This window comes from Salvia hispanica, chromosome 4 (assembly GCF_023119035.1).
Source record: "Salvia hispanica cultivar TCC Black 2014 chromosome 4, UniMelb_Shisp_WGS_1.0, whole genome shotgun sequence".
Classification (NCBI taxonomy): domain Eukaryota; kingdom Viridiplantae; phylum Streptophyta; class Magnoliopsida; order Lamiales; family Lamiaceae; genus Salvia; species Salvia hispanica.
Genome location: NC_062968.1, coordinates 25,661,324 through 25,685,559, shown reverse-complemented (window position 1 = coordinate 25,685,559; position 24,236 = coordinate 25,661,324). Strand labels below are relative to the sequence as shown.

The 24,236-nt window shown below is 35.3% G+C and overlaps 2 protein-coding genes and 1 pseudogene across 2 annotated transcripts; 2 read left to right on the top strand and 1 right to left on the bottom strand.

Annotated features, from left to right (window-relative positions):
* Positions 1-1,014: 1,014 nt before the first annotated feature.
* LOC125220778 (dentin sialophosphoprotein-like) lies at positions 1,015-5,178 on the top strand. Its single transcript, XM_048122917.1, has 8 exons — positions 1,015-1,128; positions 2,333-2,957; positions 3,045-3,122; positions 3,224-3,340; positions 3,432-3,782; positions 3,879-4,226; positions 4,303-4,865; positions 4,950-5,178. Exons 1-8 carry the CDS (start codon positions 1,015-1,017, stop codon positions 5,007-5,009), a joined length of 2,256 nt encoding a protein of 751 aa, XP_047978874.1. The 3' UTR covers positions 5,010-5,178.
* A 2,076-nt stretch (positions 5,179-7,254) lies between these two features.
* LOC125219394 (serine/threonine-protein phosphatase 4 regulatory subunit 2-A-like) lies at positions 7,255-9,962 on the top strand. Its single transcript, XM_048121365.1, has 7 exons — positions 7,255-7,408; positions 7,975-8,055; positions 8,350-8,398; positions 8,590-8,686; positions 8,916-8,968; positions 9,133-9,195; positions 9,482-9,962. The coding sequence occupies exons 1-7, from the start codon at positions 7,305-7,307 to the stop codon at positions 9,794-9,796; spliced, it is 762 nt and encodes a 253-aa protein (XP_047977322.1). The 5' UTR covers positions 7,255-7,304; the 3' UTR covers positions 9,797-9,962.
* Positions 9,963-10,624: 662 nt separating this feature from the next.
* On the bottom strand, positions 10,625-19,334 carry LOC125220777 (annotated as a pseudogene).
* Between the last annotated feature and the right edge of the window lie 4,902 nt (positions 19,335-24,236).

Sequence of the window (24,236 nt, the reverse complement as noted above, 5' to 3'; positions counted from 1 at the left end):
TCAGATATTTTAATTGTGTCCCTATACACACGCAATGAATTTGCACCCGTAAATGATCAATCCACCATTTGAAATTTTAAATGAAAATGCATACTTTGGGTAACCATTAATTATATCTTTGAAACTTATTTTTAATTCTTTAGTGTGTGTAATGAAACTTTATACGTATTTTATTGGCCTTAAAATTGAAAATGCTCATACTGAATTATTTCAATTATAAAATATTGTTATTGAATAGCAACTTTATATCCCTCCCAAAATAGCCAAAATAATAAAATTAGAAGCCCTGCCAAGAATCGAAAATACCAATTCTTAAAGGAAATGTAGAAGATTAGTGAAAAAAATTAATTGTTCTTAAAGGAAAGAAGATTAGTGAAAAATAAAAAAAATTGTGTTTGTCGGCTCTCAAAATGTGGCTTTACTCAATGCTACGACAAATCTTATTTCTCGATTAATATTATTTATTTCTAAAACGTTTCGCTCGTAATAGCTTGTCTCGACCCCTCTTCTTTGGCCAAAATTACATTATTTTTGGCCGAATGATTTTTCCCATTGATGACCTTCTAGCCACTTGTTGTTGGTCTAACAACGGGAATTAATTTTAATCTTAAAACATAATTTGGTTAATCAAATTAGATAATACACTAATTTAAATTTTTTTAAGTATATCTTTTTTTATCTTATAATTTTATTATATATTGTCTAAGGAATCAAGCCAAGTAGATGAAAAACAATTACTAACAAATTGTTTATAAAATCAAGTCACTTGGTATTTAAGAAAATATTGTACTGATATTTTTTCTCAAATAGGAGTAGTAATAATAATAATTACATTTCCAAAAACAAATAATTTGAAATTCAAATCCTACGCTCGCTCTAACTACAAAGTTGCCGCTTCAACTTTACTCCTTCTCACCGCACACTATAAATACCACTTCACTATCCAAATTCCTAGCCTCATCAACCTGATCCTAAACGTTCCAACATATCTAGATCTTAGGGTTCAAGTGAAAAATGGATTTCCACAGCCTTTCAAGGAGAGAATTGCAGGCATTGTGCAAGACAAACAAGACCCCCGCCAACGTGACGAATGTTGCCATGGCTGATTCTCTCAAAGCTCTAGAGATTGTGAGTAGATCGATCATTTTCTGCTGAAACCGGACTGTTTTGATATTATCCTGTGTTTGATCGCTTTGTAAATATGATTCGGATGTTAACAATGCATTTAATCAGCTTTGATTGATTGATCGATCGATCGATCGATTTGGTTGTGGAAGTAGAGTTACTGGAACGAGGATTACTGTGATTTCGTTTTAGTATGTTTCGATCATTTTTCATTGAATCTGGATTGTTTGATACTGTCATGTGTTTGATCGCTGTTTAATTTTGAATCGTCTGTTAACTTTGAATTATAGTCAGCTTTCATTTGATCGATCGGTTTGTTTATGGAAGTAGAGTTTCTGGAATGAGAATCCATTTTAGTTATCATGATTACGATACTGATGTTTTGATCATTTTCATTGAATCCGGATTGTTTTGATACTGTCCTGTGTTTGATCGCTTTTTAATTATGATTCCGCTTTTAACTTGGTTTATAATCAGCTTTAATTTGATTGATCTATCGATCGGTTTGTTAGTGGAATTAGAGTTATTGGAATGAGAATTACTGTGATATCATCTTAGTGATCATGATGATGAAACTGCTGTTTCGATCATTTTCACTGAATCCGGTTTGTTTTTATTTTTTCCTGTGTTTGATCGTTTTGTAATCATGATTCGGATGTTAATTTTGGATTATAATCAGCTTTTTTATTGATCGATTGATCGGTTTGTTTTTGGAAGTAGAGTTACTGAATGAGAACAGATTCGGATGTTAATTTTGGATTATAATCAGCTTTTTTATTGATCGATTGATCGGTTTGTTTTTGGAAGTAGAGTTACTGAATGAGAACTGATGTTCTTTCATTTTAGTGATCATGTTGACGATACTGAGGTTTCAATCGAACCTTTCGTTTATCAGATGCTAGTCTTCTCTTAGATCACCGCGTTCCTAGTTTGCATCATCAACACTGTTAATGGAGTTGGAATGCTATTGATTGATGAAAATGATGTTTTGAGAATACAGATTTGGCTCAAACATTTCCTTTGTTGTTATCAAGCTAGTTTTTGGTATTGGTTAATAATTCATCCATATGCGATTTTGATCATTTGTGAGTTGAGGACTTTCGTGTTGAAAAGTACTATACCATCATTTTGTTCAATGTAGTGCTTATTAAATTGTTATCTGCATACATTTTCATTATCAAATTTTGATTTCCCCTGTGATTGGCAGGTTGAAGGGGTTGACGAGGTGTTGCAGGCGTTTAAATGTGGAATTTATCAGTCATCAGTCGAGCCACGGTCAAGGACTACAAGGAAGAAGGATCTATTGCTGACCCCTGCTCAGTTAGGTGCTGCTAGCCAGAGGAGAAGAGCTGCTAAGGAAGACAGTACACTTCAGCAAGTTTATGGAACAAGGCGGTCTGCAAGGTTGGCAGAGAAGAGTGCCAAGTTGTTACATGGGATAACTTTGTTTTCGACGAAGGATTTGTTTACTGATGATGTTCAAGACTTCAAAATGAAATTGGAAGAGAGCCTGGATGGTTCGGTTGAAGTCTCGGGAGTTACTGATGTGGAAGAGGCAGAGTGCAAAGATGAAGGACAGGTAGATTCGAGTGATAAACAAAATGTGTCTATTGATGTAGAAGTGGCATCCATAGCTACAGTGGAGGACAATGATGGACATCAATCAAACCTGAAGGAAGTAGAGGTGCCCAAGATTGAGGAGGGACATCATTCTACTAAGGAGGCTAAAATAGAACTGAATGAGAGTAGGGTTGCAGAAATTGATCAAGCCGGTTCTGGTTTCGAGACTGAAGATAAAAAAGCTTCTCATGATGAATCTCAAAAGGCTGATGGTGTGTTTGTCACCCTAGCTGTTTAATAACAATAAGAACCAAAATATATATGTTCTGCTTCATACTTATGTTGTTACTCTTAAACAGGATTCATAGCTGACATTATAGAAGAAGAGAAGACTTCTGAAGATGCAGAATCAGTAGATGAAACAATCGTTGAGAATGGTGAGAGATTAACTGTTTCATTTGCAATTTCATTTTCCCTTTTCTTTGCATTTTGAATCCCTAACACCTTTGTCTGCCATCCTTCTTGTGTTTATGTTCAGAAGATCTTGCATTAGCTGAAGTGCCTTCTGGCACTGTTATCGAAAGTGTTGGTGAAGTGTTCGTTGCAGCTCAAGCTATAGCTTCTGAAGAGAACAAGGAAGATCTTGAGCTAAATAGTATGACTACTTTATTGCTCATTCTTCTTTTTTTTACTTAGTTTGGTTATTTAGATTATATTGGTTGATGAAGCTTCGTTAAAACTTGCAGCTGATTCAAGTGAAACCATATCCAATCCTGATGAATCAGATTCAGACAATCTGGATATCGCAGATGAATCAACCGAGAGTAATGATTCCATGGCTTCCGAAACCAGTTTGAGGAGCAACGAAGATGATGTTTCCGACTGGGATGAACAAGCAACACCAGGAAAAGATGCTGCAGCAAGCCTAGAGAATTCTCCAACTCATCAGCTAACTGCTTTTATCGGGAATGCAGCAGTTCCATCTCTCACCATTCAACCAACTCTTTTCACACCAAGAAGGGCGTCTGATTTCGCAAACAAGGAAACCTCGGACAATAAAGAGAATGAGAATGAGGAAGATCTTGAGCTAAATAGCAGTATGATTACTTATTGTTCATTATTCTTTCTTGTTTTACTTATTTTAGTAGTAATTTAGATTATATTGGTTGATGAAGCTTCATTAAAAACTGCAGCTGATTCAAGTGAAACCGAACCCAATCCTGATGAATCAGATTCAGACAATCTGGATGTCACAGAAGAATCAACCAAGAGTAATGATTCAATGGCTTACGAAACCAGTTTGAGGAGCAACGAAGATGATGTTTCCGACTGGGATGAACATGCAACACGCGGAAAAGATGCTGCAGCAAGCCTAGAGAATTCTCCAACTCATCAACTAGCTGCTTTTTCGGAGAATGCAACAGTTCCATCTCTCACCATTCAACCAACTCGTTCGACACCAAGAAGGGCATCTGATTCTGCGAACAAGGCAACCTTGGACATTAAAGAGAATGAGAATGAGGAAGATCTTGAGTTTAAGAGTATGATTACTTCTTGCTTTACTTAGTTTAATTATTTAGATTATATTGGCTGATGAAGCTTCATTAAAAACTGCAGCTGATTCAAGTGAAACCAAATCCAGTCCTGATGAATCAGATTCTTTGAATCTCACAGAAGAATCAACCATGAGTGATGATTCTGTGGCTTCTGAATATGCTTCTGAATCAACCATGAGTGATGATTCTTTGACGAGCAACGAGGAAGATGTTTCCGACTGGGATGAACAAGAAACAACCCAAAAAGATGAATCAGATTCCTCGGATCTCACAGCAGAATCAACCAAGAGTAATGACTCCTTGGCTTCTAAAATCAGTTTGATGAGCAACGAAGATGATGTTATCAACTGGGATGAACTAGTAACACCCGAAAAAGACGCTGCAGCGAGCCTAGATCATTCTCCCACTCCTTCTATGGAGAATGCAGCAGTGTTATCTCTCACCATTCCTCCAACTCTTTCGACACCAGGAAGGCCGTCTGCAAGCAAGGCGATCATGAGAACGGACAATAAAGAGAACATAGGCAGTGGAAGTAAAAGCGCGCCTGCGAAAGAGAGATCAAAGATTGTCAAGAAAATTGCTGAGAGTGTCCCCATGCTGGATGATCTGAAGGGTGAAAATGAGGTAAAAATCATCTTTTTCTTGTGGTATAAATCTGTTTTAATCATAACTATGCTATGATCTAAGGTTTGTGTGTTGTTAAAATAGGCATCTGCAGCTGCAAGAACTGCTCTCCAAGCCCTGTCGGAAAATCAGAAGGCGAATTAAATCTCATATTGTTTGAGTATTTTCATTCCAGTATGAATATGAGAGAAAACTTTTGTATTGTTTGGATTAGGTCACAAGGGTACATGGCTTCGGTGCATGAGATGTTTACCTTTGCTCTTTAAATTTGAAAATTATTGAAAAAAAGAGCAAATAATCGAACAATCATCTTGGACAATATCTGGTTATTTCCGTTATTTTAAAAAATACTAGTGGTATATTATTGGAATTATTACTGGCATTTATGAAAATATATGAACATGAGTAATTCTTAATAAAATATTTTTCTATGTTTGGAAATATCAAGAAAATTATACTAGAATTTTAATTTTATATTAATTAATCATTTTCACTTAAATAATTGCAGTGAGAATTGAATTAATTAATCGAAGAAAAACATTTTAATTATTTTTTTATTTTAATTGAAAATTACATAATCTATAATTCGAAGTTTATATAAATATTTTTTAGTTATTAATTAATAATTATTATTATTATGGTTAATATTATTATTATTATGTGTCATATTTTACTATTTTTTAGTAAATCTTAATTGATAAAGTAGTACTACAAATAATAAATTATTATTATTATAATTATAATTACAATTATTTGAGATTATTTGTATGATAGAGAACAGATGACATTGTGCGATGCACGACGGAATATTTTTTTGTTATACAATTTTAAATTGTTAATCGATTAATTAAAATAAAAAATAATATAATTATATACGATTTAAAATAGAAAAATATACTACTATGTAATAAAAATTCAATAAATATATACTCCTCAATTCATTTTACACCTAAAGACATTAACTTAAACATATTTAAAATTGAATTGAGACAAACACAATTATTTGGACAATGATAAAGAGACTACATTAAGTGTTGACATTTTTGAAAAATATGTTTAAAACAATCCTTCATATTTCTCTACTAAAAATAATAAATTGTGTAAAGATGAAGATAAATACTATGTATGTTTGAGTTAAGGATGTTACAATTCTTCTCTTTCTAAGAACTGTAAGAAATATTGGGATAAAATTCTGGAACCATATACACGCGGTACTCTAACTTTTGTAATCAAAGGAAAAAAATCAACAATAAATGAAATGGAAATTACAATGAAAATTAGTCAAGAAAAACCATCTTTCCGCAAGACAAATTACATCACGGTTAGTGCTCTCGGATTGACATATTTTCCCCAGAGATGAAAACGACTTCCTCCTAACGTATATAACATCTCAAACCTGCTAGGCACCTATAAACTTGACGGGGCTCCAAAATCGAGCAAAACAATGTTCCTAAAATGTGCAATAAAATGTTGAGAGCTTGAGAGAGAATGAAGAATGTTTTGTTAGTGTGTATATTGTATTTCATCCACAATTCTATGCCTTTTATAGGTACAAAATTAGTAAATGAGAGATCATGGAATTATAACATCATAATTTTAAAATCAAGACAATATAGGTTACAAAATTTGTTAAATGCTCATTATTCTATTTAAATATTTGTAACCACCAATGAATCATTGTAGTGCTTTAAGAATTAGTCAAATGCTGATTAAAATATCTAAATAAATATTCATGAGTTACTTAAAATATTCAAATTGGTCCATAACTTATAAATATTTCAGAATAAGGACAAAACATATAAATATTTCAAAAAAAGGCCAAAACTCGCCTTTTATATATGTATAGATTATTACTGGCATTTATGAAAATATATGAACATGAGTAATTCTTAATAAAATATTTTTCTATGTTTGGAAATATCAAGAAAATTATACTAGAATTTTAATTTTATATTAATTAATCATTTTCACTTAAATAATTGCAGTGAGAATTGAATTAATTAATCGAAGAAAAACATTTCAATTATTTTTTTATTTTAATTGAAAATTACATAATCTATAATTCGAAGTTTATATAAATATTTTTTTAGTTATTAATTAATATTATTATTATGGTTAATATTATTATTATTATGTGTCATATTTTACTATTTTTTAGTAAATCTTAATTGATAAAGTAGTACTACAAATAATAAATTATTATAATTATAATTATAATTACAATTATTTGAGATTATTTGTATGATAGAGAACAGATGACATTTCAACCAGTATTTATTTCATTTTAGTTTTTCCACATTTCATTTCTTTCTTTCTTTTTCCAAATTTTCTTTTTTTGTTTTATACAGTACTCCATATAAATAACATCTCCTAAAAAGAGGGCTTTAGTTTCAATTTTTCCCATTTCCTCTCTTCCAAAATTTCCAACCAAATCTGCGCATGGCGACAGCGCTAAACGAGAATCTGGAGAATTCTTCTGCTCGCGGAGATGCCGCAGTGGAGCAGAATCACGAAATTCCGGATTCTGAAATGCCGAATCACGGGTAAAAAATTCAATTTCTGCCTCTTTTTGTTAGAGTCCAGTTTACTTCGATGTAGTACTGCAGCTTCCAGTAATCTGCAGCTGCTTATAGCTTTGAACTAATGATAGATAGCTTGGAGATGATTTTTGTATGTATGTGTACGGAGTGGAACAGGTGTGTAATCGATGATTGAGCTGTTTTATCGGTGGCTGGAACAATTTGTTCATCGTAGGCAATGTAATGCTTCTGATTTTTCTTATTTTACGATTTTAACCTATGTATTTGGTGGAAATATCGTAAAATCAAGTGAAGGTTAAATCGGTATGATGTGCAGAAATTGACTGCATTACTTGGTATTGATTGTTGAGCGGTTCATCCATTTCGTGAATTTTAGGTATTCTTAAATGAGAAGTTTCTGAGTTGTTATGTATGCATATGGTGAATTGAAAGGGAAATAGATCTGGTGCTGTAATCATAATGCTGAACTTTCGTGATGTATGTTATGTTGCTGAATGGTTGCAACCTCGTTACTCCTCCTATTGTGTAATCTCCGTGTGGATAGCTTTCTGATGGTATGATGATTGCAGAGGATTGGCACCTGAACCATCATTTTCAGAAGAAGAAGTGAAGGGCGCACTGGAAATAAGTGCATCCACTGGGAAATTTTGGTATGTTCTTGTTTATGAAACTCCCTCGTTAGGAAAACAAATCGTGTTTTGATTAGTACGCTCTCTAGGAGTAGGTAGAGTAAGTGGGAACTATCTTTAAGTTTTATTCTAGCAAGTTCGATACATATTTTCCGTTCTCTCTCTTGTTAAAAATAATGATTTAGCTCAGAGATAAATTTTGATATCACCATGCAGTTTAAAATATGTACAAATCATTCCACTTTGCTCAATTTATATATAGAACTGGTCTTGAATGAGCTTTTGATGGTAGTAATCCCACTCCTACAATTGCAGGCTAGATTGGGAAAAACTAAGGAGTATCTTGTCCTTCCATCTTAAGCAGGTACGTGGAGGTATGCTGGATTTTCAGCATAAGATTTCTTGTTATGATCTACTACTATTTATTTTCTTTTCATACCCTCTGGACAAGAGGAATTGGTGGTGGACTAATATTGTAACAGTTTTCCATTGACATTACATGTTCCATCTGTGAGTTTCTCCTAGTATGTAACTCTTTCAAATTCCATCTTAAAGGTCCTCTCAGAATATCCTGAGTCTAACATGACCGCCGAGCAGCAGACTTCTGCATTAGGGGAGACTTTCCAGGAACTGGTGAAAAGGTTGGATGATGGTATTCCCTGTTTCACACCTCTCCCTCTTTTTAACTGTCTTGGGCATATGTCGTGATATTCAATTTTATTTATTTTCCTTAGAGAGTAAGACAGAGGCTTGATATAGTGAATTATGACTGAAGATTATCTTAAATTAGGCACTAAATAGTTTTATATTAGTTATATGTGTAGTCATATCTTGCATAATCGAATAAAGCATTAACAATTGTCTCTGAATATGTATTGTAGCTCTTCATAGCTTTGATGAAGGCCCTCCATTTACCTTACAGAGGCTTTGTGAGGTAATTGTTTTATCTTTCTGTGCTGACATTTTTCTTGGCGTACTTTGGTGCAAGTGTATTCTCTCAAATGATACTTTTCTATCTGATCTGTTTTGTGGAATATTTCTGTTAGAAGATATATACTTATCTTTATTATTAATTTCTTGTTCTAACTGACAAAACAGATCTTATTATCTGCAAGAAGTATCTATCCTAAGCTGTTGAAGCTCTCTTTGGCTCTAGATAAGGTATTTTACCCTCTCTTTCTGAAATCAAGTTTCATACTCCATTTTATTTTGAATGTCGAATTAATGCTCAAATATCTGTTGGCAAACCGTTCACTTTAATTTTATGTATGATCACTATGGACTTGGGAGGTCCTGTTTTATGTATAATCACTATGGACTAGTAAAGGTTCTGGAGATGATTACGTTTCCATCATCTGATTATTGAACATTCTCTATTTCTGGGAATTACCATATCTACCATGCTGCATGGAAAAAATTCTGATTTTTGTTCCACATATATGTGCAGAATATACTTGTCACATCAACGTTGAAAATCTGTACCGATCCATACCCACCCACAACAGAACAAAATTCAAATGGGGCTCACGAAGGAAATGGAAACGCCCTGCCTCAGAACAACGCAGTCGAAAATGGGGGGCTAGAACCCCCGGTTGAGGACCAAGATGAAGTAATGACCGATGCTCAGGAAGCCGAAGTAGTCATCGGTGATGCTCAGGAAGCCGAAGTAGTTATCAATGACAATACGATGATGGACATGGAAACTGCCGAGGACGTGGCCAAATCACCAGAAGCAAATCCTGCTCCGAAGGTCGACTCTTAACATCTATTGATTTACTGTGCTAGAATGATTGATTTACAACGATTGAAGCATAATTTTGTAACATTTTCAAAACGTACAATTATTCGTACATCAAGCACTAGTACTTTAGCATCGTTTTTGAACGTTTAAAACAGGTGCACAATCCAGAATTTTAAGTTTTGGTACATACTACTAGAAACTTATTGTATTTCAAAGTTCAAAAACAAAAGTAGAATTTATATTTATGTAAATAAATCAAAACTGGGAAAATTTTAATTTGCTGAAATTGAGATGGATGAATATGACCCTCGTCACTAATTTTTGCTCTTTCCGTCACATTATAATTCAGGTACTTTTGGATGGAGAATCAGAGATTTGAGGAATAAATGTTTAGTGAGTTTGAATCATAATAAAATTTTAAGTTGAGGTAAATGTTTGATGAATTAATTGAAGAAAAAATAAAGTAAATAATTGAAGACAGTAAATGAGAGTATAAAATTAAAAAGTTTAAGCATGTAGAATTTTACTGCAAAGGAAAATGACTCGATTGGAATGAATCCAAAAATATTATTACAACTAAATTGTAATAGAGTGAAGCACATCAAACTCGACTACTTCCTTTGTAGTTTCATTCTATAAAAATTTATCACTTTTGAAATAACATGAATTTTAATGTATAATTAAAAATAGAAAGAAAAATAATTGTAATATTATTGGTAAATAATGAGACTAACCTATTAAGGAAAAGAGGTTTCTAAAATAGTTGCTATTTTTATGAGACGGACCAAAATGACAAAAATGACCTATTTATAGGGACAAAAGGAGTTTAAAAAAAAGTTATCAAGAACCTCAATTAACAAGACATTCAAGAGAAAAAGGCATAGAAGAAGAAAGTCTATCACAAGATGAGAAACAAACACTGGTTCTATAAATCAACATTAACTTAGAGCAACACTTTACCTGAGCTGAAAATTCTTTAGATTGCACAAGGAAGTCTCTTATATGGTTTTTGAACGAGGGCAAATCTGCTCTAGACTCAAAAAGCCCTTTCACAAATTGTGTCACCTGAAAGAACCAAACAAAGTATTACAGTGCATATTTCAAGCCATCCATGCAATACAGCAGTTCGTATATACAATAAATAGTACCTCAGCAGCTGTCATGTTGGGGAAGGATGTACTCAAAAGTTTAATTGTGTATTCCTGAATGAACATGCCATTGTTTGGATAAGGATATGGAACAGTGGCAACATCCCACAGAGGCTCAGTCAACCTACCAGATTCAACCTGTGAATGTTAAATGACATCAGGTTTTACTGTAAGAATGTCAACAGAGAAACAGGGGGTAGGGGGAACGAATGACCAGGAAGTGACATTACCAGGCAGAATAGGTGCTGTAACACCAAGACATGCAACTTAAAACCTGGCTTATGAAATGTGTCCGTCAAAACAGCAAATATTTCTTGTTCGATTGTCAAAAAGTAAGTCCTGAAGAACTGATTACAGAACTCGGATGACTGCCAATCCAACCATGTAAATAGTAAGTACTTCAAATATTAATTACTGATTACCTCAACAGCGATACAGAAGAAAGAAAAAGAGCACCTGAAAGTTTTTTAGCATCTCTAATAGAAGGTTGAGTCCAGTTTCAGCAATGTTACGCTCAGTGTGACGGAAAGCCCAAATGATAGAATCCATCACAAGCTTCAGTTGCTGCATATCCCAAAAACATTAGTATATTTTTAAGTGCATAAAGAAGGCAGCATACATCATTCAATAAAACCCAAACCCCTTTAGCGGAATGTGCAATACAAGTTGCAACAGACTGGAGGTGTCATTATGAGCAAATCAAGGACCAAAATTATACACACCTCACTGGACAGACGAATCAAAGCAGGAAAACAATGTGTAGCAATTGCTCGAAGAAGTGAAAAGAACTTCAGCCGATGCTCTGGATAGTCTTCAAAATTCTTTGTTATCATCTGCAATAAATATAGGGTGAGCCAATATTCAGAACAATACACTTTCTGCACATTTATACTAAGAGCTGTGAGATAGACACAAAAAATCACCGAAAAAAAATCATGAGTAGATACACCAACCTCTAGAGTGCACTGGAAAACAGCTTCGAAAATCTTAGGAACGTCTTCAAGCATTGCCCCCTTATACCTAAGAGAGAAAAAAAGGTGTTGACATTATAGGAAAAACAACAAAAGCCATAGTAAAACACCAATAAATTGCTGCAGTTAAATATCCAAGAACCTCATAATATTAATCCACCCATGAGGAATAGCACACAGGAAAAACATAATTACAAAAGATATGAAGGCATACTTATTTATTATGGTGGCAAAAAGAGAGAGAACTTCCGACTCCCTTGCATCGGGCAAGTTTCGGGCATAATCACCAAGCACAGGATCCATCATTGGGGGCACGAACTGTTTTCCAATATGAGGTTGATCTTCAGCTTTGTCAAGAAATGTCTCGATAAGCTTTAGGGTTTCCCTCTTCACAGAGCTGTTGAAAATAAATGAATCAAATATTAACATTTGGATTATTAAGAATCAAATGGCTTCAAAATCTCGAACGTACCGCAGAAGTTTCACAATAGATGTTCTGGAAGCGTAAGGCCCTCCTTGGGCAATACTGGTCGATATAAGCTCACTGTACATTCTGTGGCAGACAAGAAGAGGTCGTAGTGAGAAAAGGTGCAACTGATAGGCATGTGCTCAGCAGAAGGTGTAATGAGTTATTCTGAAAACACAAAACCCAACTGACCTGTACACATTGAGCATGTCCAAGAAAATTAGAGTGATCTGTGTCAGGAAATATGTTCCAAGGGAGCTTGCAACACAGGTATTTGTCTGTCAGAAACAAAAACACAATCAGTTATAGAACATGAAAAAATGTGAAAGTAAATCATGCAAAGTACATGAGATAATCAAAACATGTAGTTTCAAAAATGCATCAAAACCTTTGAGAAAGGGTATCAACGAATTTTGTTCAAAGCCTTGTTGTCATATTCAAAATGGTTAATTAAGTCCAATAGAACTTCAAGATAGTAAGAAGCAAAAGATTGATGAATTGTGAAGATTGAGTTGGAAATAAGCTCAAAAATCCAACCTGTAATATATTAAGCACTGCTCTTATAACATCTGGGTCTTTCAAGAAATCCACATTCTGGTGTGCTTGGCCAATGATTTCAGCCCATTTCTGCAACGGAATGTGTTAACTACATCTTATGCCACACAAGCACTAAAATAAGTACCAATGACAATGAAAGAAGCATCTGGCTGGTTCAACAACCACAACAGACTTTCATCCTCAAACAAAAGTGAAGCTTACCTGGTTAGGAAGCTCCATCAACCTCTGTAAATATTCAGTCCTCTTGTCAGGATCAGGTTCTGCTTGAATCATATTGCCAACCTAAAGAAAATTTACGTAACATCGGTAACGAATTCACGATTGAGGGTGAGGTAGTCAGAGCTAAGGAGGGAATTGGTTACATAGTTTGACTCACAGATTCATAAAATGAATGGATCTGATGGGGTTCAAGATCTGCAATGGTCGCTGGAAGAGTAGTTAAAAGTTCTGAAACAAATGGTTCGTTCTCTCCAACCTGCACAGAATGATAAGGAAATGGAGTTGCTCACCCGTAAAGCAATCACCACCTAAGCATGTTAGTAACCAAGTATATGTATTCTCAAAGAACCTAACCTGTACAAGGACAAATTTACGCTTGCACTTCTGAACAATTTTTAAGAATGTGTCACATGCCATGTCCTACAAATTACAAGACAGATGTAAGAGAATTAGTGGGCATTAAAAGCAAAAGGAGAACGAAAATTCGTACACAGCACATCAAGACCATTATTGGATACTGAGAAAATATAGGGATGCTGTACATCACGCAAACACCTAAACCATACTACTAAAACTAATGGTGTAATTAACCTGAACTCCTGGATGAGTTTCGTGCATGAACTCAAACAACTTGTTCACAACAGTTTTCAAAAACTTCCAGTGGGCCCTTAAAAATCTAGGGTACTGCCCAACCACATACCTGCAAACCAGGCAATCAGAAAAATTAGAGGATATACAAAAAAGCTTCACGTTATTTCCCAGTCCTTTCCACATTCCACAGAGACAAGTAAATATAAAGTCAAAAGTGATTACAAGATATTATGAAATAATTATTGAAAAATGGAGTTAATCCTCACATGATATTACTAGCAATGACAGCTTTGTTGTCCTTCCCCTTGGTGACTTCACAGAGATTCAATAAATCACGAATGACCATCACCAAAAATCTATTCTCCTGCCCAAAATCAACGATGTTGCATAAGTATTTGAAGTAGAGATTAAATCTCAAAATTTCTTAAAGAACCCCTTCAAATATCAAATACAGAAGCATAGAGCAGTGGAGATAATAATTACCTGTTTTTCAGTATCCTCGTGATCAAGGTTTGCCAAATAGATCAATGTTTCCCTCATTATCTGCAAATTAATTAGTGAATGTCATCAATATGATTCCAAAAATATATAAAATTTACAAAGTTTTGATCAATATAGAAAACCTTATACTGAACAAGCACATCATTATCTTTCATAGTTTCACGGACTATATTCCCATTTTCATCCTCAACAATGAGGACTTCTTCAGGCTTTGCCATGCGGCATATCATTAGTTGCCTTAACTTTGACATTGGGGCAGCATATAGTTGTCGTCTCTGCATGAGTTGGGAGCCTAGTCCTTCAACCATACCCGAAAGCATAGGCATCTGCTAAATTAATACAAAGTTTAGACCCAACCACCCAAAGAAATTAATCAGAGCTAGAACAAAAGGAGGGGCAACTAACAATCTACAGCCTCACACCAGACAAGGTTATTCTAATTGTGCTATGTGCAAATCAAGTGACAACAATTTTCAGATCATGATGTGTTCACCTAGAGTGAATTGCAGTAAGGCAAACAGATTTTAAACCACAATCTCAAACTAATCCATCTGAATGGAAATTTAGAAGAATACATTTTTGCTGTAAGGGATTGCATGCAAAACTCAAGTACAGTACAAGGAATTAAACTCTGAGAATACATGGAAACCCACCATGTTTCCAGCAGGAGTGTCCAAGTTATGGTGCGCTTCAAACAGCTCCAAAACTAAGGAGTTCCAATAGTCCAAGCAAACCTGCACGGTGATAGAATTGGTTGATGGCATATATTGTAGAAAAGAGTACAAACCATAGGGAAACGAATAAATGGACCTTAAAAACTTCAGTATCATCGACATAAGATATGTTAATGAGATACTCAAGACCAACAAGCAGAGAATTTATGTTCTCTTGTGAAGATTCAAGGACTCGTATGTGAGCCTGCACCAAGGGAACAAATCAACCATCAATCATAAAATAAAAAATCCAGGAACTTGAATAGTAGATATTCTAAACCAGCACACTCTGTGTATGAATATAGAGGGGTAGTCAAATGACATCCACTGCAGATTGAGTTTCCACCAGAAAATAGGTCAGGAAATGCTTTTATATTAGAACATTAATTCACAAATAGATCGCTGTGCATATACGCATACTTTAACTTTATCTATATGTATATATCTACATATTTCCTCATTTCATCATAGTACTAAATTTAAGGTCAGCTTTCCTACTGTTGGGCATATCTCCAAACCCCACTAAGCTGTCCATTCCATAATAAGAAATTTGAATCACCTTGAAGAATGATGTAAAAAACAACGCCAAGTTTTGAATAAATGCCTGGAAAAACCATATCAGTACGTCAGTTGTTACCCCCGAAAAAAACAGGAGATAATTTAAGCATTTATAGTATAAAACTGAAAGAGAACCTGCTCCTCACTAGTGCCATTTGCGTAAGCCTCTACGAAATTTGTATTAGATGGAAGGATGTTCTGATAAGCAACAATGTAATACAACGAATCAGCAAGCAGTCTAGCTTAGACGTAGCACAGACATAGCTGAAAGAAGCAAAGATCATATAGCAACTGAGAGATAATTTACAGTACCTGTAATTGCAGCATGAATACAGCATACATTTTGACATATTCCGTGTTATAAAAATCCCCAAAACTAAGAGCAGCAACCTGTACAAAATAAAACAAGCGACAGCCAGCCCAAAAAATTAGCCAAAGAACATATCAGAAACATGAAGAAGGTGGTTGCAGAACACAGACCTCTGTCAGACACTGTAGAGTAAGATTGCGATAAGCGGGCACATGGAAGAAATTTAGCAGTCTTTCAAGCTGCCAAACAGAAGCATCAAATACTACTTTAGAAACAAGAGCATCTTCTTACTTAAAATTTTAAACAACGTGGGTACAGTATAGTATCAGTTCCCTCGTCCAACAAGACACAAGAAGAAATAGTGAAAGTACAAACCAGTGGTGATTCAAATATATATCCTAGAGGAATCCAGGAAAGGAAAGCATGCAGTGTAGCCAGGGTAGCCCTGATAAGCTCAGCTCTTTGAGATGCCGACAATACATACAAACATAGTTCGTGAATAAGCTGGAACTCGCTGCAGATAGAAAATAATCCTTAATATCTTTGCAAATGAAAAGAGGAAATAGTTGCCCATTTGAAAATTCAGAGGGACATAATTTATGATTGTGTGGAAATAAAAATAAAGAGGATATGTTACTTCAAAAAAATCATGAGTTATAGCTGCATTTAGATTGCAATCTAGACTGGTAACAGCAATTATAAATGTAGAACAGGCTAATAAAGAGGCACGTACGTATGGAAGCGACAGATAATGTATAATATATTAATATGTATTACAAATTTACCTGTTCAATGATTGTTTCAACTCTTTAATCTTTTGCTGGGTCATCTCACCCCTTGAGAAGTCAAACACCTCTTCACTAAGAAGCTAATAACAAAATATGTAAGTGAATAACATGTAGATACAATTTTTATGAGTAAAATAAACACAAAGAGAATTTACTTTCAGAATAGCCATGCAATTCTCGCAGATAGTTTCGCTTGTTTTTGCTGCTGCAACCAGATCAGGGATAAAGCTTCTCCACCGGGCTGGCCACTCGTGCTTCAAGATCTAAATGTACAGATATAATTGTCAAATTCCATTAGGAATGTAATTCAATGAAATGGGATTCATAGAGAAGCAGTACTAAGCTTATGAATCACCTTCACTTGGTACAATGTAAACATTACCTGGACCAATATAATGTTCAACTTATTAACGTAAAGCCTCTCGCGCCGGAAAGAGATCTCATCGCTAGAAAGCTGGTACATCCAATGACATGGGAAAAAAAGTAAGAATATCAATAGCAAAAAACAAAGGAAGTTAACAGCAAAATAATTCTGGGAAAGCAGAGATTTAAGAACCTTCACTATAACTTCAGAAATATAGTTCTTCATGCCGTCCCGTTGTTCAACAGGCAATGCATTCCATCTATATTTAATAACACCTTCTAGAACCTGTATAAGGGAACTCAGCAATAGTGCTTTTCATCAGTATCTCCAAACAACAACAGAGAAGAGCCAACAATAAGCAAGTTATAAAAAATGAAAGACCAGAGAAACAACATTTATAAAGATTATATTCACAGACCTGTAAAGCAAAAAACTTGGTATTCAAATTCTGTGTACTTGATAGTATGTGAACCACTTGAAGCCACATATCTGGATTAGTTTGCAAATCTCGTAGGATGTGATCTGCAGCTGTCCTCTGTCAGAAAAAAAAATGGAGAAATCTTGAAAGGGTAAGTTCCAATCCTATGGAGAGATAAATATATAATGGTCCTGATGAGTATGTAATAACCATACGATAAGGAACTGAACTTATAGAGTGAAAATAACAGATAATAATGCAATTTTTTCTATCTAGGGTATTAGACCTGTTTCTTAATGACTGGTGACCCTAAGTAATCTAAAGAAGAAGCCTCTGCAAAAAGGCATAGCCACAGCAACTTGAATCATAATGAAGTATATTCCAAAACCACAAGATCGTCAATTCCCACCAGAACTACACATCTAACATTTTCATTGCAGTAAAGCATTGCCATTATATTTTCCAGTATAGGGGGACTAGTAAAAGTATAAGAAACAAATAATACTACCTAAGTTCCATAGTAGTGGAGTCATTTTGCCGTTTTGGTACGATCCATGGTAGTGGAGTCATTTCCTTTTTTAGTAAAAGTAATATATTTCTTCTCGCTTACTTTTTCCTCTCTCTTACTTTATTCTCTCTACTTTTTCTTCTCTCCTATTTTATTATCTTTTTATTTAATACATTACACACCTCTTTCTTAATTTCCGTGCCGAAAAGAAATGCCTCTACTACTATGGAACGGAGGGAGTAAAATTTAATGCTACATCTATTAATTCGACACGATCCGAGTAAGTTGCCAAAATTTTCCCCAGCTCAGTTCCTATAATGAAATGTGAGCCACTGAGTTCACTAATTGTCCCCTTCCCTTTACACAGCTGATCACATACTTCAATTAAATCAGCAACACCCAAAAAAATAAAAGGAATTGGCCATATGTAGCATGCTCTGGCAAATACAGCGAGCGATTGCAGTCTTTACAAACTTCAAACTTTTTACAAACACCAAGACTCCCTATCAAATAAACAAACAAATGAAACAGAAAACCAACATAAAACACAAGACAAGTTGTGGGCCTAAAATCATGCCCATGGCATATAAAGGTATCGCCCCATGCCTACAAAGGTACAAAAATCACATTCTGGAGTACTCATGATCCAGGCAGAACTTTCAAAGCCACATAAGAAATACAAAAGCAATTCCTCCAGCTAATGCCTTACCTAACACGGTACACTTCAGACACACTAGATGACTGTTTTCCCGAAAACACAGCACAATGCCACTATTCCAATGACGATTAGCATGATTAACAACCAATTTCGAGCAATTCAAAACACCAATAGTAGAGCAGAAAAAGTAAAAACCCTTGAGACAGTTTAAGGCATTGCATAAATACAAATCATCCGGGGTTCAGGAGTGTGGATACATTCCATGTAATCATTTGCATGTCAAAGTTCTTAAAATCAATTCAATGGTCCAATTGTTCCTAAAATTCCATAAAACCACCCAATCACACAAAGTCAGCTCAGTTTAATGGCTACTGTATCCCAATGCGCACAAACACTCAACTACACAGACTAGCAGCGAAGGGGGAAATGGTTCAGACCTGCTCCTTGGATCCGGTCCCATAGAAAGCTGCGACGGTGGCGTCAAGCAGGGCGACATCCATCGGCTGACTTAAATCACGCAGCTTCTCCGCGTCCATAGCGGAGATCAGCAGTGACCTTAATTAAACCCTAACCCCTCACAGAAACACTATCCTCACTTGCACAAAAACCCTAGCGCGCGCGACTGTAGGATAACGGGAGCACAGCAAACCCTAGTATCAGTAGTCGGAGAGCTCGGGAGAGGATGGATATATAGAGAGAGAGAGAGAGTGTAGATTTAGAATGGGGAAAGACAGCTTGAATTTGAAGCAGAATGCGTTTTAGAGAGAGATAGACTTCGAAAATTGTTTTAGGCTGAGGCTTCCCTCCCGTTTTTATATGTGGTTAGAGTGAGACAGCGATCAAGTGTTAAGTTACACATGGGTTTCAGTATTTTTTTATTGGGTCGGTTTATCCGGGTTCGGGTCTGGGTTGTTCTAGAATTTTAGCTCTTGATCCCATTTCTAATTTTTAAATAACTTTACTTAATTTAAATCATGTGCAATTGTGCATCCATTTTCAACGGAAACTACTAAAAATATGAGTATAATCGATGGTATTATTAATGGAATATTTGTATTTTATTTAGAATAATTGTTTTGATTATTTGCACTCTGTTCTAATATCTGTTCCCTTGATTATTAATAATGTGATACGAAACACTAATTATAATATAATTATGAGATATCATGTGGAGTATTTGTGATGGACATATGAATATTTTTAAGAGTATTCGTATACTTTAACTTTATATACTTCACTATTAAATTGCTAGGATAACACTTAAACATAAGGTTATTAATTTTGTTTTTTTTAAGAGCTTGCATAATGGTTCCTTTTAAAAGAGATTTAAACATAATGGTTCCTTTTAAAAGAGATTTAAACATGATTTTGGAGTTGGCACTGAAAAGTATACGTTCGGATAGATTTTTTGGACAAGCGCTTGAGAACAGTAAATCGTATTTCCTTAACAAGAGTAAAAATAGTTACTGGTCGCGTAACATTTTATGCATTGCAGGCTAATACGTATTGTTTGTCATTAAAGGATCTTTAGGTTATTAACTATTCACAATGTATGTATGAGAGGGAGTTACATACAATTTCTTGATTGATAGTTGTAGTGTCTAGCACATGTCACTTAAACAACCTTGGGATTACAATAAAATTAGAGGCATATTGTAGGGAATCGGTGGTGCAGACCCAAACTCCACATTAGTATGATATTGTCCGCTTTGGGCAAAGCCCTCACGGTTTTGCTCTTGGGGATCTCCCCAAAAGGCCTCATACTAATGGAGTAGGGGTAGCCCATTTATACACTTGCAAGTCTTGTTCATTCTCCGATGTGGGATATGGTTTGCTCCCTTTCAATCCTCCCCTCAAACCAAGACCACCAGACCACAGACCACATGCCTACCCCATGTTACAGGTCACCAGGTCACCACAGGTCTTGGTCGAGCTCGTCGCATCGGAGAACTTGCAAGCGCAACCACCGAACCCCGAGCCACACAGGCCCAGCCCTGAACTAGGGCTCTGATACCACTGTAGGGATCAGATCACTCGGGATTCGCTAATTACCGGGACCTCTTTATTGATTGATCTCTGAGATGGCTAATCTCAGAAATTACAAGCCAAATACAACAATAGCTACAAGGTAGCAAGATTACAAATACACTAAGTACAGTGAGTACAAATCAGGAACCCTAGCTACTAGCCAAGCCTTCAACCAGGCTGGACTCCTCAAGCTTGATCCGATTAAGCACCTGCACACTAAGTAGAAGTATTAGTAATCAAACGCAAGATCCTTGCGGATCTAAACTGAAATAGCAACAAAGGTTCAGAAGATTTAGGATATGGCTCAGGTCGCACACACACGACTTCACAGGGCCAAGGACCTCCTCAATCTTCACCAACAAGTCTCAAGGGAGCACCGCGAAGTAACCAAACCCTAACCCTAGGGATACTCCGACTGCTACAACACAAGAAACCACCTCAGTCACACGGAACCCACAACAATCTCAGAGCACTTCTCTGCAACACAAGAACCCTCAAGGAAACCTCCAATCTCTCAAGAATCCAACGAAGAAGTTGGACAAACCCTAGATCTGAGAAGGAATGCTCAAACACTCACACACTCAGAAGCTAAACCGATGGTTCTCTCTAGAACCGAGAACCAACGAGGGAAATAGAAGATCGGAGAAGATAACCGGCGAACGGTGCCGGAATCCAAAGAGAGAGAAAAGAGAAGCAGGAGCGGCTCACACAAGAGAGAGAAAAGATGGTATCGAATGAATCAGAATGTGATGAGTCTCAAGACTCATAACAAACACAAACCTAGATCCAACGGCCAACAGCCAAGATCCGAGAGAGGCATCCACGTGGCAGCCATTGGAGTATCTCTTATTAGTTATTGGGCTAACACCAATAATCACATGGGCCTATGAATTAAATCAGCCCAGCTGAAATAAATCAAGCCCAATCAAAATTAGAGTCCATATACTTCACATTGGCAGCCATCGGAGTATCCCTTATTAGTTATTGGGCTAACACCAATAATCACATGGGCCTATGAATTAAATCAGCCTAGCCGAAATAAATCAAGCCCAATCACAATTAGAGTCCATATACTTCACATACTCCACCTTGGACTAAATTGGGTAAACAGAGGAGAGCCACGGTCATGTGTTGCTTTCATCATAGCCTACAAGGCCCTCTCTTCTTATTCCTCTTCCTTGTCTATAAAAATCAAATTTTGGTACCCAAGACTCCATAGATAGTCCGAACTGTATAGGAACAATAATCTATTTTCGCTCGAATGGTTTGTAGGGGGAACCCTGCCTTCTCTGATCCATTCGACACGGGCAATTTCTTTTTCCGTCGATACGCCCTGCAATTTGTACTTGAATTCTTTGTATCCCGCTTGTTCAGTTATTCAGTAGCCTTTTTCATTGCTTTTCGAAATGAAACTCGATTTTGATGTCCAGCTATAAATTCTGCAAGAATATTAGGGTTTCCATAAGGTTTTGCAATTCTTGTGATAGCAATGTTTAAGTTTGCGGTTCACATAATGAAATTTTTTGTAGATTCATCTGTAAATTCTTCGACCCCCTCGCGGCCTACTTTCTATTAATAACTTTGGAATCCCCATAAAGATTATGACCTCGGATCAAATCGATTCTTTGAATCTCTATATGTGAAATTCCTTCGCCGCCAGAGGATATTCTCTCATATTCTTTTGAATATAATTTTTTAATAAAGTCTCTTATTTTTTGATGCTTTTGTAGATCCTCAAAATAATTTTTGGTTCTGTAAAGAGAATGATGACTTTGGGTTATACCAAGTCAAACCAAGTGGATTTATTTTTGTCCATACTACCTCACTATTATATGCCATCATGATCCACCATATTTGTCTTTTTCCATCTAGGTTTTTTTAACAGATAGAAAGATATATCTTCATCTATATCTAAAGATATATCTTTCACTACAATAGTTATATGACAGGTAGCTTTTTTATCGCATAACTGATCCTCGAGCTCGAGGGTTTAATTTTTTCTTGGTACCCTCATTAACTTCAACTTTAATAATTACTTCTAAATTGTCTTCTAGGAGGAGCCATAGTGTGCATTTGCTGCTGCAGAACTAATTTGAAAATGGGATAACATCCTTTATGGAGCATCAACAAGTTTGCTCGCTAGGAACGTCCATATCCATTGACTCTTCTTGCTTTGTCAGCAGATACACATGTATATGTCGGCCTAAAGCGCGTACTTCTGTTTTTTTCTTCTTTAGCAGCAAATGCTAGTTACACTATGGGCTCCTCCGAAGACAATTTAGTAATTATTAAAGCTGAAGTTAATGAGGGTACTGTCGTGAAAAAATTAAAACCTCGAGCTCGAGGACGTAGTTATGCGAGAAAAAAAGCTACCTGTCATATAACTATTGTAGTGAAAGATATAGATATAGATGAAGATATATCTTTATTCGTTAAAAAAAACCTAGATGAGAAAGAACAAATATGGTGGATCATGATGCATATAATATTAGTGAGGTAGTATGGGACAAAAAAAAGCCAAATCCGGTTTCCATTTGGTATAACCAAAGTCATCATTCTCTTTGGTTTGAAAAACCCAAAAAATTTTTTGAGGTTAAAAAAAAAAAGGACTTTATTAAAAATTATATTCAAAATTAATACCCTCTGGGGGGAAAATTTCACATATAGAAAAAAAATCGTTATAAATGGGATTCCCAAAGAAAAAAACCCATTTAGATGAATCTAAAAAAAAATTTCTTATGAACCAAAAAATTTCACAAAAATTAAAAATTAAAAAATTTTGGGTTATAGCTGGACAATTAAAATCGGTTTTCATTTCGAAAACAAAAAAAACATTGAATTAACTGAAAAGCGGTACAAAGGAATTAAAACAAATTCGAGGAAAAAAAAATTGCCCTTCGAATGGATCGAAAGGCAGGGGTTCCCCCCACCCATTCGGCGAAAATGTGTGTTCCCAACATTGGAATTTTAGTCTTGGGTAAAAATTTTGGTTTTTAGACAAAAGGAAAAGGAATAAGAAAACCTCTTTTCCTTTTTCACCGATGAAGGAAAAGGGGGGGAATTTTATTCTTTTTCTACCTCAAAAACAATTCAAAAGGGTTTTAAAAAAATTAATTACCTTTTGATTAATTGCGTTTTGGCTCGTTGGTTTTTTGGGTTAGGACAAAAAGACCCCCAAGGGCCCAAATTTATCACTTCAATTTTCTGGTCAAAAACCAGTCAAGTATGTTAAATAAGTTTTTTTGTAAAAAAATTATTCACTTTTAAATTTTTTAAAAAAAATTAGAAGAAAGGGGGAAAATAAGGGTAAAGAAAAAAATTCCCAAAATGGAAGGTCTATAGTCATTTATAAAAGACAGTGAATAAAGCATCAATATAATTGATTATACATAATGAAATATTCATTAATTTCTTCTAGAAAAAAAGAAAAACTCAAGAGCTTCGAGTCAAAAATAAAAATTGACTCAAAATAAAATTGGTTATAACTCCATTGTAGAATTTTGACTAACTTAGCGTTGGGGGAAACAAAAAACGTGAATGAAAAAATTTTATTAAATAAACGAAATTTAAATTATATTAGGATGGGAAATAAAGGAAAAACCCAAATTTTCTTTTGAAAAAAACGAACATGCAGGACGAAAAAAGGGGAAAAAAAATTCGCC

What these genes read in the sequence shown, in the direction of transcription:
- LOC125219394 (XM_048121365.1), top strand. Translation starts at nt 7,305, where the DNA reads ATGGCGACAGCGCTAAACGAGAATCTGGAGAATTCTTCTGCTCGCGGA. An exon ending in TCTGAAATGCCGAATCACGG is followed by an intron (nt 7,409 to 7,974) that starts GTAAAAAATTCA and finishes TGATGATTGCAG; the next exon opens with AGGATTGGCACCTGAACCAT. An exon ending in GCATCCACTGGGAAATTTTG is followed by an intron (nt 8,056 to 8,349) that starts GTATGTTCTTGT and finishes CTACAATTGCAG; the next exon opens with GCTAGATTGGGAAAAACTAA.
- LOC125220778 (XM_048122917.1), top strand. Translation starts at nt 1,015, where the DNA reads ATGGATTTCCACAGCCTTTCAAGGAGAGAATTGCAGGCATTGTGCAAG. An exon ending in GGAAGATCTTGAGTTTAAGA is followed by an intron (nt 4,227 to 4,302) that starts GTATGATTACTT and finishes TAAAAACTGCAG; the next exon opens with CTGATTCAAGTGAAACCAAA. An exon ending in ATCTGAAGGGTGAAAATGAG is followed by an intron (nt 4,866 to 4,949) that starts GTAAAAATCATC and finishes TTGTTAAAATAG; the next exon opens with GCATCTGCAGCTGCAAGAAC.